The 17,891-nt window shown below is 43.7% G+C and overlaps 1 protein-coding gene across 4 annotated transcripts; it reads left to right on the forward strand.

The window, feature by feature from the left end:
- Positions 1–13,911: 13,911 nt before the first annotated feature.
- LOC106603612 (spermatogenesis-associated protein 22) lies at positions 13,912–17,255 on the forward strand. Of its 4 annotated transcripts, none has more exons than XM_014197496.2 (8): positions 13,912–14,157; positions 14,431–14,496; positions 14,582–14,719; positions 14,934–15,126; positions 15,351–15,825; positions 16,094–16,220; positions 16,323–16,420; positions 16,814–17,255. In XM_014197496.2, exons 2-8 carry the CDS (start codon positions 14,457–14,459, stop codon positions 17,003–17,005), a joined length of 1,263 nt encoding a protein of 420 aa, XP_014052971.1. In that variant the 5' UTR covers positions 13,912–14,157; positions 14,431–14,456; the 3' UTR covers positions 17,006–17,255. The 4 variants fall into 4 exon arrangements, with proteins under 4 accessions (XP_014052971.1, XP_014052973.1, XP_014052974.1 ...); XM_014197495.2 differs by having other exon boundaries at positions 13,915–14,157; positions 15,351–15,834; XM_014197498.2 differs by lacking the exon at positions 14,431–14,496 and having other exon boundaries at positions 13,914–14,157; positions 15,351–15,834.
- The last annotated feature ends 636 nt before the right edge of the window (positions 17,256–17,891 follow it).

Here is a 17,891-nt window from a genome sequence, read left to right on the forward strand (position 1 = left end):
TTGTCTATGTTGTGTATTTCTTTGTTTGCCTGGTGTGGTTCTCAATCAGGAACAGCTGTACATCATTGTTTCTGATTGAGAGTCATACTTAAGGAGCTTGTTTTTCACCTGTCCCTTTGTGGGTAGTTGTCTTTGCACTGCTGTTAGTTTAGCCTGCAAAACTGTCGTACTGTCGTTCCTTGTTTATTGTTTTTCGTGTTCACTTATAAATAAAATATGAAGAGCACGCAACCTGCTGCGCCTTGGTCTAATCTCTTCGACACGCGTGACAGTTACCACCGATAAATCCACTATAATTGAGAATTTCAATAAGCATTTCTCTATGGCTGGCCATGCTTTCCACCTGGCTCCCCCTACACCGGTCAACTGCCCGGCACCCTCCACAGAAACCCGCCAAAGCCCCCACCATTTCTCCTTCACCGAAATCCAGATAGCTGATGTTCTGAAAGAGCTGCAAAATCTGGACCCCTACAAATCAGCCGGGCTAGACAATCTGGACCCTGTCTTTCTAAAATTATCTGCCGAAATTGTTGCAACCCCTATTACTAGCCTGTTCAAATCAAATCAAATCAAATGTATTTATATAGGAACCTCTCAACCTCTCTTTCGTATCGTCTGCGAATCCCAAAGATTGGAAAGCTGCCGCGGTCATCCCCCTCTTCAAAGGGGGTGACACTCTAGACCCAAACTGCTACAGACCTATATCTATCCTACCCTGTCTTTCTAAGGTCTTCGAAAGCCAAGTTAACAGATTACCGACCATTTCGAATCCCACCGTACCTTCTCCGCTATGCAATCTGGTTTCCGAGCTGGTCATGGGTGCACTTCAGCCACGCTCAAGGTCCTAAACGACATCATAACCGCCATCGATAAGAGACATTACTGTGCAGCCGTATTCATCGACCTGGCCAAGGCTTTCGACTCTGTCAATCACCACATTCTTACTGGCAGACTCGACAGCCTTGGTTTCTCAAATGAATGCCTCGCCTGGTTTACCAACTACTTCTCTGATAGAGTTCAGTGTGTCAAACCTGAGGGCCTGTTGTCCGGTCCTCTGGCAGTCTCAATGGGGGTGCCACAGGGTTCAATTCTCAGGCCGACTCTCTTCTCTGTATACATCACTGATGTCGCTCTTGCTGCTGGTGATTCTCTGATCCACCTCTACGCAGACGACACCATTCTGTATACTTCTAGCCCCTCTTTAGACACTGTGTTAACTAACCTCCAGACGAGCTTCAATGCCATACAACTCTCCTTCCGTGGCCTCCAACTGCTCTGGTTGTTTGTTGTAACCAAGTATTGGTGCTAACGGTGTGTTATTGGATGCTAGCATGCTAGTTAGCTACGGCGTCATAGGACACGGTGCACTGGATGGGTTTCACGGAAGAATACTGTACCAAGTTACCTAGCTAAGGAAACTAAGTTTGAGCCTATTCCAGGAAACATTGAACCACTGTAGTTTACATCAATTATAATTTCTAAGTGGAAGTTGGAAAAGTTATATTTGAGTGTTTCAGTGAATGGTTAGTGAGGGAGACCCTCGGCTCTCTCGCTTCCCCAGTTGTTTAGTTAATTTTCATTCCAATCTCCTTTGCATTAGCGTAGCCTCTCCTGTAGCCTGTCAACCATGTGTCTGTCTATCCCTGTTCTCTCCTCTCTGCACAGGCCACACAAACGCTTCACACCGCATGGCCGCTGCCACTCTAACCTGGTGGTCCCAGCGCACACGACCCACGTGGAGTTCCAGGTCTCCGGCAGCCTCTGGAACTGCCGGTCTGCGGCCAACAAGGCAGAGTTCATCTCAGCCTATGCTACCCTCCAGTCCCTCGACTTCTTGGCGTTGACGGAAACACGGATTACCACAGAAAACACTGCTACTCCTACTGCTCTCTCCTCAGTCTGACCACGTGTTCTCGCATACCCCGAGAGCATCTGGTCAGTGGGGTGGTGGCACTGGAATCCTCATCTCTCCCAATTGGACATTCTCTCTTTCTCCCCTGACCCATCTGTCTATCTCCTCCTTTGAATTCCATGCTGTCACAGTCACTAGCCCATTCAAGCTTAACATCCTCCTCATTTATCGCCCTCCAGGTTCCCTCGGAGAGTTCATCAATGAGCTTGATGCCTTGATAAGTTCCTTTCCTGAGGATGGCTCACCCCTCACAGTTCTGGGTGACTTTAACCTACCTATGTCTACCTTTGACTCATTTCTCTCTGCCTCCTTCTTTCCACTCCTCTCCTCTTTTGGCCTCACCCTCTCACCGTCCCCCCCTACTCACAAGGCAGGCAATACGCTTGACCTCATCTTTACTAGATGCTGTTCTTCTACTAATCTCACTGCAACTCCCCTCCAAGTCTCCGACCACTACCTTGTATCCTTTTCCCTCTCGCTCTCCTCCAACACTACTCACTCTGCCCCTACTCAGATGGTATTGCGCCGTCGCAACCTTCGCTCTCTCTCTCCTGCTACTCTCTCCTCTTCCATCCTATCATCTCTTCCCTCTGCTCAATCCTTCTCCAACCAATCTCCTGATTCTGCCTCCTCAACCCTCCTCTCCTCCCTTTCTGCATCCTTTGACTCTCTATGTCCCCTATCCTCCCGGCCGGCTCGGTCCTCCCCTCCTGCTCCATGGCTTGACGACTCATTGCGAGCTCACAGAACAGGGCTCCGAGCAGCCGAGCGGAAATGGAGGAAAACTAGCCTCCCTATGGACCTGGCATCTTTTCACTCCCTCCTCTCCACATTTTCCTCCTCTGTTTCTGCTGCTAAAGCCACTTTCTACCACTCTAAATTCCAAGCATCTGCCTCTAACCCTAGGAAGCTCTTTGCCACCTTCTCCTCCCTCCTGAATCTTCCTCCCCCTCCCCCCCTCCTCCCTCTCTGCGGATGACTTTGTCAACCATTTTGAAAAGAAGGTTGACGACATCCGATCCTCGTTTGTTAAGTCAAACGACACTGCTGGTCCTGCTCACATTGCCCTACCCTATGCTTTGACCTCTTTCTCCCCTCTCTCTCCAGATGAAATCTTGCGACTTGTGACGGCCGGCCGCCCAACAACCTGCCCGCTTGACCCTATCCCCTCCTCTCTTCTCCAGACCATTTCCGGAGACCTTCTCCCTTACCTCACCTCGCTCATCAACTCATCCTTGACCGCGAGAGTTGCACCCCTTCTCAAAAAAACAACACTTGATCCCTCCGATGTCAACAACTACAGACCAGTATCCCTTCTTTCTTTCCTCTCCAAAACTCTTGAGCGTGCCGTCCTTGGCCAGCTCTCTTGCTATCTCTCTCAGAATGACCTTTTTGATCCAAATCAGTCAGGTTTCAAGACTGGTTATTCAACTGAGACTGCTCTTCTCTGTGTCACGGAGGCTCTCCGCACTGCTAAAGCTAACTCTCTCTCCTCTGCTCTCATCCTTCTAGACCTATCTGCTGCCTAACCAGGTGGCAAATTGCATCTCTGCATGTCTGGCAGACATATCAGTGTGGATGACGGATCACCATCTCAAACTGAACCTCGGCAAGACGGAGCTGCTCTTCCTCCCGGGGAAGGACTGCCCGTTCCATGATCTCGCCATCACGGTTGACAACTCCATTGTGTCCTCCTCCCAGAGTGCTAAGAGCCTTGGCGTGACCCTGGACAACACCCTGTCGTTCTCCGCTAACATCAAGGCGGTGACCCGATCCTGTAGGTTCATGCTCTACAACATTCGCAGAGTATGACCCTGCCTCCCACAGGAAGCGGCGCAGGTCCTAATTCAGGCACTTGTCATCTCCCGTCTGGATTACTGCAACTCGCTGTTGGCGGGGCTCCCTGCCTGCGCCATTAAACCCCTACAACTCATCCAGAACGCCGCAGCCCGTCTGGTGTTCAACCTTCCCAAGTTCTCTCACATCACCCCGCTCCTCCACACACCCCACTGGCTTCCAGTTGAAGCTCGCATCTGCTACAAGACCATGGTGCTTGCCTACGGAGCTGTGAGGGGAACGGCACCTCCGTACCTTCAGGCTCTGATCAGTCCCTACACCCAAAGAAGGGCACTGCGTTCATCCACCTCTGGCCTGCTGGCCCCCCTACCTCTGCGGAAGCACAGTTCTCGCTCAGCCCAGTCAAAACTGTTCGCTGCTCTGGCACCCCAATGGTGGAACAAGCTCCCTCACGATGCCAGGACAGCGGAGTCAATCACCACCTTCCGGAGACACCTGAAACCCCACCTCTTTAAGGAATACCTGGGATAGGATTAAATCCTTCTAACCCCCCCCACCCCAAAAAAGATATAGATGTACTATTGTAAAGTGGTTGTTCCGCTGGATATCATAGGTGAATGCAACAATTTGTAAGTCGCTCTGGATAAGAGCGTCTGATAAATGACGTAAATGTAAATGTAAATGTTAAACGCAAGTAAAACCAAATGCATGCTATTCAATCGATCACTGCCCGCACCTGCTCGCCCGTCCAGCATCACTACTCTGGACGGGTCTGACTTAGAATACGTGGACAACTACAAATACCTAGGTGTCTGGTTAGACTGTAAACTCTCCTTCCAGACTCACATTAAGCATCTCCAATCCAAAATTAAATCTAGAATCGGCTTCCTATATCGCAACACAGCATCCTTCACTCGTGCTGCCAAACATACCCTCGAAAAACTGACCATCCTACCGATCCTTGACTTCAGTGATGTCATCTATTAAATAGCCTCAAATACTCTACTCAACAAATTGTATGCAGTCTATCACAGGCCCTTGCTTCATACTTGTCGCCAAACCCACTGGCTACAGGTTATCTACAAGTCTCTGCTAGGTAAAGCCCCGCCTTATCTCAGCTCACTGGTCACCATAGCACCATAGTTTTGTTTATTCCATGTGTAACTCTGTGTTATTGTATGTGTCGAATTGCTATGCTTTATCTTGGCCAGGTCGCCGTTGCAAATGAGAACTTGTTCTCAACTAGCCTACCTGGTTAAATAAAGGTGAAATAAAAAATTGAAGTCAATGTACACAGAGGTGGACAGGAGCTAGCTGTCCTCCGGCTACACCATGGTGCTACCCTACAGAGTGCTCTTGAGGCTACTGTAGACCTTCTTTGTAAAATAGTGTGTTTTAATCAGTTATTTGGTGACGTGATTATATTTAGTATAGTTTTATCTAAAAAGGATAACTTTTTAAATGTTTAAAATGTAACATTTTTATGAAATTCACTGAGGCGCCTCCACTGACACACGCATACGACAACACAAACACACATACACACTAATACAGACACAACACAAACACACATACAAATACTTTTCCACTCATCATATGCTGCTGCTACTGTTCTTTATTTTACTCTTATTATTATATATCCTAATGCTTAGTCACTTTACCCTGCCTTCATGTACAGATCTAATTTAAATACTCCCTGTATATAGCTCCATTCTTGTGTATTTTATTCCTCGTGTTACTATTTTTCTTTGTATTATTATTTTTTAACTCTGCAGCAATGGGAAGGGCTCGTAAGCAAACATTTCATGGTAAAGTCTACACCCGTTGTATTTGGTGCATGTGACAAATATAATATAATTTGATTTGAATTTAATTTCTACTCCTTGATGCTAAACCAATGACTCACCACTGGCACTGGCAGCTCTCCAGAAGAGCATCAGACAGCGTTAGTGTCATAATCAATTGTGGGTGTCAAGGGAGTCATGCACCCAGTATTTTAGAGGGGTCATGAAGTATGTGAGGGTGCAGTCCCCCCTCTGTAAATCTGAGAATTTCTCATTTTTCTCACACATGAAACAGGTTTTTCCTGTAATCTAGAGCCATAATCATTATTCCTAATTCTGTGTAAAAAAAAAAATGTATATTTTTCTGCAAAGGTTGTCTAAGCATACCTCTTTACCTGTTCAAGTGTTATTTTAATTAATGTTGCACATTGATTCTTTAAGAACTGTTATTCCTTCAGGCGTCTCGGCTAGGCGAACCGATCGAGTGTGCTCGCTTACTGCCTTAAAAGACCTTGAAAACAAGAAAAAAGCGGCAATAGTACCTTTTGTCAATCTTGAGACGCCATCGCCAGTAGTCAGAATTAATCTAAGATAACTCAATAAATCTGTCATTCATTTTGACGTTTTTACCGAGGAGATCTTAATGAAAAAATGTGCATGAAAATGATTCATCTCTTGTTGAACAAATTTGTTCACTAAATTTGAGAGAAATAAGCTTTTTGTGCGTATGGAACATTTCTGGGATCTTTTATTTTAGCACATGAAACATAGGACCAACATTTTATATGTCGCATGTATATTTTTGTTCAGTATAGTTATGAGGTTGGGAGATTGGGAACCTATATAGCTGGCTGGCTAAAGCTAACTTCATAAAATTGCTAGGTTAGCCCGTATTACATTTCATCAAGAAGGAATCAATATGCTATGGTCCAGTCAGTGTGCCCGCTCCGCAAAATACAGTTGACAGATCATTTTATAAATAATGTTTAGTAATTCATTTAATATTTCAAAACTAAATAAAAACTGGACAAATCTAAGGGGGCATGTGCCCTTGTGCCCCTATGGGTATGACACCTTTGGTGTGTGTGTGGATGGTTTGTTTTCCTGTCTGTCTGTGTACCATAAGGCCACCCTGATGAGGTGTGATATGTGGGAAGCAACCATTATGCCTGCATAAATTAGGCTGAGGTGAAACAGAGTGCCAACCAACAGACATTGTTAAATGTCAGCTTTTCCTCTTCTACCAGAGGCACAAGTTGATACCTCTAATACATGACCACCTATATCTTGAACAATCCTCCAAACGAAAAGCATACTGGTTTCCATGTATCTGCTTCATTCGTTTCATATTCGTTTCACAATGTGAAAACGATGTAAGCTTTTTTTGCCATATGCACTGTTGCTTTCAAAGTTTGTGCTCAGGGGCGGAAATCTCGGGGGGGACGGGGGGGACACGACCCCCCCATCCTGGGAAAAATATGATTTGTCCCCCCCAATATATCACTGAAACATAACTATGTAATTTAAATGATATTAATAATACGCAATGAAAGCAATTGTGCTGATTATGGACACTTAATAGCGCGTTTTTAAGTTTCAAAAGATTGCGACCCCCCCCACCCTTTGCCTCACAATGGTTTGATCCACTGCCAGTTCCTTAGCTTGCTAGGTAACGTAGAGGTCGTATCTACTGTCTGAAAGGCACTCAATGCACGTAACTGACGTGAGGTTAATCCAGTCAATCGCGCACACACACTAGCTGAATTTGCAGAGCTAGCGCGCAAATATTAACTATTAAGCTAGCTAGTACCTATTCCATTTATGTGGCATCGTCAAAGATGGAATCTTTGCTATCGTCAATTTATTTCAAGATCAGCATGCATGTAAGTTAGTGCTTCAAAGTCCCTGTGATAAGGTTAGCGATAAACTGAACAGAACTACACTCTCTTCTACCATTGTTTGAAATATATTTAATGGTCTCGTTGCAAAAGCTAAATTGTCGCAAGGGAACTTTTATTTATATATTTTATTTCACCTTTATTTAACCCGGGTAGCAAAGATTATAGCAAACACCACTGAATTGGTGCTCGCTAGCTTTGCAAATTCAGCTATTGTTAGAAGCCAGCCAATATGAAACAAACTATTAAAATTACAAAAGGTTGCAGCACATGTTGTGTAAATGGTGAACTCATACAGCTGTCAACTTGTCACTGCAATCCGTTTCACATTTGCTAGCTACCTTTTAGATCGAAGCCCATATAGAATGATAGAAGATAAGATGATAGAAGCCCATCTCCTACTGTAAATAACCTACATACTGTGTGTGTGTGTAGCCAACCAGGTAGAAAAATGGCAGAAAAATGGCAGAAAAAAGACAGACATCAGAGTATTTTTCAGTAAACCAAAACGCAAAGTAAGAACCCTAGTAGCCTAATATCTCAAAGACTAGTTGATAAAATGTTCATTAGAAAGAAATGAAATTCTAATGGAAATGTTTCACAATGATGTCATTAGGCAGAGCAGGCAACAGATGGCATACAGACAGCAGAGTTGGGGACAGATATGCAGGGACAGACTGGCAGAGTCAGGGAGTCTCAGGTAAGTTTGTTGAGTCTTTGTTTGGCAACATTATGAAAGGTTCTAAAATTTTTTTACTTGTAAAATAGGAACATAATTGGAAAATGCCATGGATACCCCCACTCTCAACTTAAACTGGTGACTGAACTAAGATTGGTTAAAGGCAATGGTATTGCTGTTGTGATTAGTTGTGTAGTTTTGGGTACCGGTAGTTGGGAGTACGGCAAACACCTTATTTCTTTGGTTCCTCAATATACATTTACCATATTAAACGTAGGCTATGTGTTACAGCACTACTTTTGGTGTCCCCCCTCAGGAATTGCTCTTGAGAAAATTGAATGTAATTGTCCCCTCCAAAGTTGATATCAGATTTTCGCCCCTGTTTCTGCTCTGCATATTTGATAAAAATAAATCTGTTCTCATTTACTTACTTCCATTTGATGTTATGATAAGGCTCCTGTAGCTTAGACAGCTGAAGTATGTGAAAGGTAAACTAACCATTATGATAATTTCCTTCCGCTCATAAAACTGTTGTTATCTCTGACAAGAAATATCATCAACCCAATGAATCATATCGTTTTTCTGTGGTACTATAAATACAGAAAGACATTCATGAAATAATAACAACATTGCAACGGCACTATACAATGAAGGACATTTAGTTGTTTGCACTCATAATAGTTGCATTGTTATAGCGATGCTAGTTAGAGAGCAGTTATAAAAGTATTGTGAATGTGTATGTGAAGATGATGAGGGCCATATTGCCTAACATGCAGTAAATACCAATTAAAATGAGACATCTTCAAGTAAAGACAGTTATAGAAATACACTTTTTCAATTTGCCTTAGGATTTTGATCACGCTATTCTGCATGTCATTAGATTTATTTTTATTTTTTATCTCTATTATTGAGGATGTCCATGTGCAGCGTAAGCTGCTTAAGAGATAAGACCATTGTAAGGTAATTAACATAATGAATTCTCAGCCAATTCAAATCATGAGTAAAATTTATTACCCAGAACTTCATGTCATTTCCTCAACTTGACCTCAACTTGACAACTCAACTGATAATTTTCTTCCATAAAGTTTAGCAGAATGTATTGTGCAAAGGGGAGCGTACATGAATTCTGTATGACAACACATCAGGCTCAGAGCAAGAGTGTCACATTGTGTATTCATACCAATAAAGTTGAAAGTGAAGTTTCATTTGCAATTCCATGGCACCCATTATCATAAGAGTCAATAAAACTCATGAAGGGAGAGAGAGTTTTCTGCAGTACTGACAGTACTGAATTATCACGAGTCATTCACTTACCTTTTACATGGTTTTCAATTCCATGATTTGCAATACGTTTCTTTTCTGTTACATGTGCTTGCAGCTTAAGTCAGGAAACAGCCCATGCATGGGTTTGAATTGGGTTTGAGCCTTATGGGAAAGAACTGTAAATTATAAAGGCCTGTTCTGTGAGAACACGGCTGAAAGAGGCCTGTGTCAGGCAGTGATTTTCCAGATGTGTTGGACCAGTTGTGCTGCAAACACTTTGCTGAGATGAGATCAGTCTTTTCAGTGCTGCTGGAACACAACTTTTAAACCTCAGAGACATCTCTCATGCTCTTTAGAGTCAAAGCAGGTGACACCAGGCACTTCCTGCCAGGCATCTGCAGTTAACTAGCCAGTTGTAAACAACTCTTCTAAAGTACAAACTCTAACTACCTACTGGTGGATCCAGACAATATATACATTTAGGAAGTGAGGTTCACAAAAGCTCATACTCTGAAATACCAATTTTTGATGATTTATTTAATTTAATTTTTTATTTCTACTTTATTTAACTAGGTAGGCCAGTTGAGAACAAGTTCTCATTTACAACTGCAACCTGGCCAAGATAAAGCAAAGCAGTGCGACAAAAACAACAACACACATGGGATAAACAAACGTACAGTCAATAACACAATAGAAAACATCACTATACAGTGTGTGCAAATGAAGTAAGGAGGTAAGGCAATAAATAGGCCAATAGTGGCGAAGAAATTACAATTTAGCAATTTACACCGGAGTGATATATGTGCAGATGGGGATGTGCAAGTAGAAATACCTGTGTGCAAAAGAGCAGAAAAACAAATATGGGGATGAGGTAGGTAGTTGGTTGGATGGGCTATTTACAGATGGGCTGTGTATAGCTGCAGCGATCGGTAAGCTGCTCTGATAGCTGACCTTAAAGTTAGTGAGGGAGATATGTCTCCAACTTCAGTGATTTTTGCAATTCGTTCCAGTCATTGGCAGCAGAGAACTGGAAGGAAAGGTGGCCAAAGGAGGTGTTGGCTTTGGGGATGACCAGTGAAATATACCTGCTGGAGCGTGTGCTACGAGTGAGTGTTGCTATGGCCAGCTGAGATAAGGCGGAGCTATACCTAGCAAAGACTTATAGATGACCTGGAGCCAGTGGGTTTGGCAACAAATATGTAGCGAGGGCCAGCCAACGAGAGCATACAGGTTGCAGTGGTGGGTAGTATATGGGGCTTTGGTGACAAAACAGATGGCACTGTGACAGACTGCATCCAATTTGCTGTGTTAAGTGTTGGAGGCTAATTTGTAAATGACATCGCCGAAGTCAAGGATCGGTAGGATAGTCAGTTTTACGAGGGTAAGTTTGGCAGCATGAGTGAAAGAGGCTTTGTTGAGAAATATTGCGAAATTAATTATAACCTATTCAACTTCTTTAATAAGAGGACGCAGACTCAGTCTCAACCTTTAAGTCTTTACTGAAGACTTATCTCTTCAGTAGGTCCTATGATTAAGTATAGTCTGGCCCAGGAGTGTGAAGGTGAACGGAAAGGCTGGAGCAACGAACCGCACTTGCTGTCTCTGCCTTGCCGGTTCCCCTCTTTCCACTGGGATTCTCTGCCTCTAACCCTTTTACAGGGGCTGAGTCACTGGCTTACTGGTGTTCTTCCATGCCGTCCATGGGAGGGGTGCGTCACTTGAGTGGGTTGAGTCACTGACGTGGTCTTCCTGTCTGGGTTGGCGCCCCCCCTTGGGTTGTGCCATGGCGGAGATCGTTGTGGGCTATACTCGGCCTTGTCTTAGGACGGTAAGTTGGTGGTTGGAGACATCCCTCTAGTGGTGTGGGGGCTGTGCTTTGGCAAAGTGGGTGGGGTTATATCCTGCCTGTTTGGCCCTGTCCAGGGGTATCATCGGATGGGGCCACAGTGTCTTCTGATCCCTCCTGTCTCAGCCTCCAGTATTTATGCTGCAGTAGTTTATGTGTCGGGGGGCTAGGGTCAGTCTGTTACATCTGGAGTATTTCTCTTGTCTTATCCGGTGTCCTGTGTGAATTTAAATATGCTCTCTCTAATTCTCTCTTTCTGTCTTTCTCTCGGAGGACCTGAGCCCTAGGACCATGCCTCAGGACTACCTGGTATGATGACTCCTTGCTGTCCCCAGTCCACCTGGCCGTGCTGCTGCTCCAGTTTCAACTGTTCTGCCTGCGGCTATGGAACCCTGACCTGTTCACCGGACGTGCTTGTTGCACCCTCGACAACTACTATGATTATTATTATTTGACCATGCTGGTCATTTATGAACATTTTAACATTTTAACATCTTGACCATGTTCTGTTATAATATCCACCCTGCACAGCCAGAAGAGGACTGGCCACCCCTCATAGCCTGGTTCCTCTCTAGGTTTCTTCCTAGGTTTTTGGCCTTTCTAGGGAGTTTTTCCTAGGGAGTTTTTCCTAGCCACCGTGCTTCTTTCACATGCTTTGCTTGCTGTTTGGGGTTTTAGGCTGGGTTTCTGTACAGCACTTTGAGATATCAGCTGATGTACGAAGGGCTATATAAAAATAAATTTGATTTGATTTGATTTAGATATTTTTTTTCATTAGCTTATTCCTGACCACTAATTGGTTAGCCAGCATCTGCCTCCTCAATTTATACAGCAAACTGATCAATTCCCTCTCCAACTATACCCACCCATCCAAGTGCTGGCTCAGCTGCCTGGCCTGCATCATCTTCCTGATGAAATGCCAGCACTGCTAAAAAGTTAGCTTCACACTCAAGTTCCAAGGAAATCTTTCCTAACCCTAGGTATTTTATTGCGCAATTATAGTCTACTACACCCAGTTACTATGCAGATTGTGGCCACGTAAAAGAGGAAATGGTCACTTGGATGTCTAGTCCACCATTTACAAAGCAGTATGGTATGATAAGGACATCAGTCGACAGACATCTTGATCCAGGATCCAAGAGAATTAGGATTGTTATTGAGTTGGATGATCAATTGTGCAAATACTCTGAGTAGAAACCATTCAACCACTTAAAAACAGATAATTTCCCCCCCTACTTATTTACACTGAACAATACATTCTCACCTCAAGATTTAGCTGAGTAAGCAGCTGGTTTGTCATTGTGTCAGAAGAGGTACTACTACAGTGCTTGGGAAATGGACAGGATGGAGCTGTGTTGACTAATAAAATAAAAAAATATTTAACAGAAAGGTCCTGATGAAATATGAGATGAGCCAGTTCTCAGCAAGTAGATCTGTGGCAAGCCCTGTTTGACATAGGTGGGCAAATGAATCAAAGTGTTTCATATTACCTGCACATACACACAAGAGGAGTAACATGAATTGTTTATACAGGTTCGTACATAAAACATTCTCAATTCAGGCAGCAAAGGCGTTGATGTCCTCCTTAACTCGATTTAATGAAGAGAAGGTGAAAAACACGGGGAAATATCCATACGTTCATTATGAAACACCATTTTCCACCACCAGGCTAATGATAGTCCTGGATGTTGCGTATCGCATTGAGCCGGACCTCAACCCCATCAAACACCTTTGGGATTAATTGAAACGCCGACTGCGAGCCAGGCATAACGGCCCGACATCAGTGCCCGACCTCACTAATAATGCTCTTGTGTCTGAATGGAAGCAAAGCCGGTCTGGACTGCACCAAATCTGAACCAAACATAGACGTCTAAGATTCGTTCAGATTTGGTCCGGACTGGACCAAAAACCAATGTCCATGGACGTGGAAATCAAGGCCGATCCGGAACTGCACCAAAAAATGAACTGCATTCATAAAAATAAATAAAAAAAACACATCCAAAAGGCGTAGGCATCGATCCATGCTTATTGAGGTGTATCCTAACAGTGTTGCCTGAAATTACATTTTATGAATGCCCATCTATGTGGTAAGCCTACATTACCACCACAAAACGACACACGGACAGGACCAAGAAAAGACGTGCTTGTGCTTACTGGTGTGTAGCCCACAATGGAATTTTATGAATGAATGCCCATCGTTTGTAAAACAGGGCATTAGCTTTATTAGTCCTGATTCCCGTGACTAATCAGTTAGGCTACCCAACTTTACCAGGAGTTATCGCGAACCTATTTGCAATGCAGGAAAATCAGAATTCTAACTAGGCAAGTCAGTTAAGAAGAGATTCTTATTTCCAATGACAGCCTAGGAACAGTGAGTTAACTTAACTGCTTTGACAGATTTTTAACTTGTCAGCTCGGGGATTCGATTTTGCGCCTATAAATTACTAGTCCAACGCTCTAACCACTAGGCTACCTGTCGCCCCAAATAACCCGCTTGTCAAAAATTGAAGGATACAACCTTGAAACCACTGATCATGACAATGGGGTGAAATTCCTGGACAACAGTCGTTATCGTCCATTCCATATTGTCCATTTTAATTTGACCTGTCCTGTTTTTAGGATATGTTGTTTGTTAACATAACAGGGCATTTTCTTTATTTGATTGAGCGCCTTTAGGTTAGGCTATTTGATTGGAGAAACCGGCATGATGTAAAAAGTGTCCCTCTCATTACATTTTATCTCCAGCCTGTAAGCTACAGAAAAGGCCACATTCTCTTTCTACCATATTTATATAGCTAATGTGCAGTCTCCCTATCCTGGTGCACTGCACAAGTAGCGAGGTAACTGTTGTAGCTCCATCTAGCCAAGACGTCTGGTACATTACCCTGAGAAATCGCGGGCATTAGCGCGTGACCATCTGACTGGCGAGGTAGCTAGCCAGAACCAGGTATTTAGTTACATTGGAACAGCAACCACAGGTATACACTGAAAATACATTATTTCATTAAATGTAACTTCATTAAAACGAATTATTGTTTGAGGACGATGCTTTATTTGTTGTTTCTCTAGCTAAGTTAGCTACTAAAACTGAAATAGCTATTGATAACAATTGCTTTAGCTAAGGTCAGTAACGTTAGCTAGCTAGGCCCTGTTAACCACAGCTAACGTTAGCAAGAAGTGGTCTGATGCTTTGTGGCTACAGGTGGCTGGCTAGCTAGTTCTAACTATTTTACATTTTATGAATTCATTAGATTCTTTGAGTGGACACTGAAATAAGATGAGAAGATATGAAATGCAGCAGGCCAGACCTACTGCAGGTTTGTGAAATTCAAATGTGAGTTAGGCTGATGGCTGCATTCATGTCATAAACTGATTGTCAGGTATCGGTTGTTTCCTTTCCAGGCTGCCTCTCTGTGCCTCTGTTTACCCAGAAGAAAAGGAGCAGGCTGCCTTTGACATCCAATCCCTCCGAGAATGAATTCTGCTCCAGCAATGAATACATGTCCACACACAGCTCAGCTTCTACCAACAACATATCTGGTAAGATAAATAGGCTACTTCTCATGTGTTTCAGTAGTAGCTATAATCATGTGCGATTCATAAATGTGGCTGTTATCAATTTATTCTGGATTTTCAAAGTGAGAGAGATATCCAAGTCACTAGATGGCACTACACACGAGGAAAAATTCAATTTTGCTGCCCATATCAATGCTTTAACAGAACATTTTAAATAATACTTTCTACCTCTGCTCAGGTAACACAGAATATTTCCAAGATCAAGACCCAAGCTGTCCTGCACCTGCTGCTCAGAACAGTCAGTGGAACAGACAAGGCAACCAGCATCAGTCTCAACCACAGTTTCAGTATCCAAACAGTCGACTTGCACCTGAACCCGTGGGGAGAAACTTTGCACCTCTACCACACCCATATAAAGCTGTGAATACAAGGTATGGTCAGTTGATAGGTCTCTGGAGCTCTCTGTAGAGGCAGTTATTATAGATGCATAATTAAAAAATGTTTGCAGTGCACATTAAAAGTTAACCTGCAGATAAACCAGGTCTATATACTGTATAGTAAGTACAGTTTTAGAGATGTTCGTTTTTTTTTGGGGGTTGTCTGATGATTATGCAACACATAAACCAGTCATATCACTTATATTGCATATGTTCAGTCTGCAGATGGGACAGCAACAGCCACCAGTGAGGCAGGACTCCAGAGCCCCGATAAACCCCAGACAGAGCAACTACAACGGCCCTTGCATAAGTGGGAACACACAGAGCAAGCCAGTACCCCCAAGTAGCTACTCTCACATGGGTCAGCAGCAGCAGTCTGGCTACAGACAGGGACAGGCCAACCCACCAGAGCCTCCTCTCTACTCCCAGCAGTCTACACCCATTACCACAACAAGCAGACCACCTCCTGGCCCTCCAAGCAGACCAACTCATGGCCCTTCAAGCAGACCAACTCATGGCCCTTCAAGCAGACCAACTCCTGGCCCTTCAAGCAGATCAACTCCTGGTCCTGGACCACCGCAGCAGAAGCAGAACACATCCTGGAAGTTTAAAATGACCACCAACACTGGGCTACAAAAACAGCTGATGGACAGTAGAGACTTATATCAAACTCAAAATACCTCTCAGTCTCAGGTACAACATGTAAGTAGTCTGTGATAATTGTAACGTATAGTGTAACATACTGCAGGAAAACTCAGGTTTCCATAGATTACTTACCATAAGATAACTTTGATATAGCTTTCATATTTAACCCAATTGTAAATCTTTAATCTAGTTAAAAATGGCAGCTCATACAGTAACGTTACATCCTTAATATATTTTATTATGCTAGCCTTGTAAAATGTATGTTGTTCAATACTAGAGCAGGTATCTAAGCATTCATGTTTCCTATGTTGGGAAGACACCACCTGTGTTCCAGATCAAACCAGCAATTGAGAACTCTTTGAGGATCCTGACTGCTGTCATTGATGGCATGAGACACTGGAGCCAGTTCAAGGACAGAGCTCCATACCTATTTGAGATTTTCGGTTAGTTTTCAGTCGGTCTCTTCACTAACGTTGTATTTACCATTACCTGTACTGTATTTACAAAATGTTTGTATTTTATTCTATTCTATGTTCGTCCCACAGCTACTCTTGACTCTGCAGTCACCGCCGGGTCTCATGGAGCTAAGAACTTCCTCATGAGAGATGGGAAAGAGGTGGTGCAGTGTGTCTTCTATGAAAATGTGAGTAAGAAAAACACTTCCTCTTTAATAGGAAAGGGAGACATACAATAGCAGGCCAAGGGCTGTCGAGTTAGTCAGAGGACAACATTATATTACTTCATGTTCACCAAATGAATTGGAGTGTTTTTTAAGGCCATAAAAAATTGTATCTTAAAAAGGCAGTTATTTTAAACATAAAGAACTTTGTAGATTAGAATTTTCTTTCCACGGAATTCTTACCAGCTGCTACTGATCATCAGCATTATAAAGCAGTAGTTTGTTGTGATATGGCTGGAGGATATGGATTCTGAAATCATACTGTATCTCCAGGGTGAATACCCATTATGTTACGTTTACAGTGTTGTGCTGGATGTATACCCTTTGTCTGACCCATCTCTGATCCATCCCCACCAGGAGCTGGACATTCCCAGGCTGATCCGAGGCCAGGTGCACCGCTGTGTGGGAAACTACGACCGCACCAGGGACACACTCACCTGCATGTCTGTCAGGGCTGCCCTGCACTCAGAGCAGAGGAATGCACAGGAGTCTGTCAAAGCATCGGACGCTGAGATGAGGGGCCTGGTGAAATCACTCAGTGAAGTCTGATCAGAGGCACAGAAACACGTAAAGGGCAATTCAAGGGCAATACAATTGTTTTTGCCCATGGCCCCTTGTGAGTACCACTATATGGCAAGTGTTCTCCTTTTCATTAGAAACTGCGGGATCCTATATGGCAAGAATTGTCATCTTTATTAGAAACTGAAGGATCCTATATAAAGTCCTGCTGTATATACAGTGCCTTCGAAAAGTATTCAGACCCCTTGACCTTTTCCAAATGTTGTTACGTTCGCCTTATTCTAAAATTGATTAAATAGTTTTCCCCCTCGTCAATCTACACACACAATACCCCATAATGACTAAGCAAAAACAGGTTTTTAGAAATGTTTGCTAATTTATAAGAAACTGAAATATTATTCAGACCTTTTACTCAGTATTTGTTGAAGCACCTTTGGCAGCGATTACAGCATCAAGTCTTCTTGGGTATGGCACTACAAGCTTGGCACACCTGTATTTGGAGAGTTTCTCCCATTCTTCTCTGCAGATCCTCTCAAGCTCTGTCAGGTTGGATGGGGGAGATGGGGAGGGCGTTGTTGCACAGCTATTTCCAGGTCTCTCCAGAGATGTTCGATCGGGTTCCAAGTCCGGGCTCTGGCTGGGCCACTCAAAGACATTCAGAGACTTGTTCCCGAAGCCACTCCCGCGTTGTCTTGGCTGTGTGCTTAGGGTTGTTGTCCTGTTGGAAGGTGAACCGTCACTCCAGTCCTAGGACCTGAGCGCTCTGGAGAAGGTTTTCATCAAGGATCTGTCTGTACTTTGCTCTGTTCATTTTTGCTTCGATCCTGACTAGTCTCCCAGTCCCTGCCGCTGAAAAACATCCCCACAGCATGATGCTGCCACCACCACGCCAGGTTTCCTCCAGAAGTGACGCTTG

This window comes from Salmo salar, chromosome ssa04 (genome assembly GCF_905237065.1).
Source record: "Salmo salar chromosome ssa04, Ssal_v3.1, whole genome shotgun sequence".
Classification (NCBI taxonomy): Eukaryota; Metazoa; Chordata; class Actinopteri; order Salmoniformes; family Salmonidae; genus Salmo; species Salmo salar.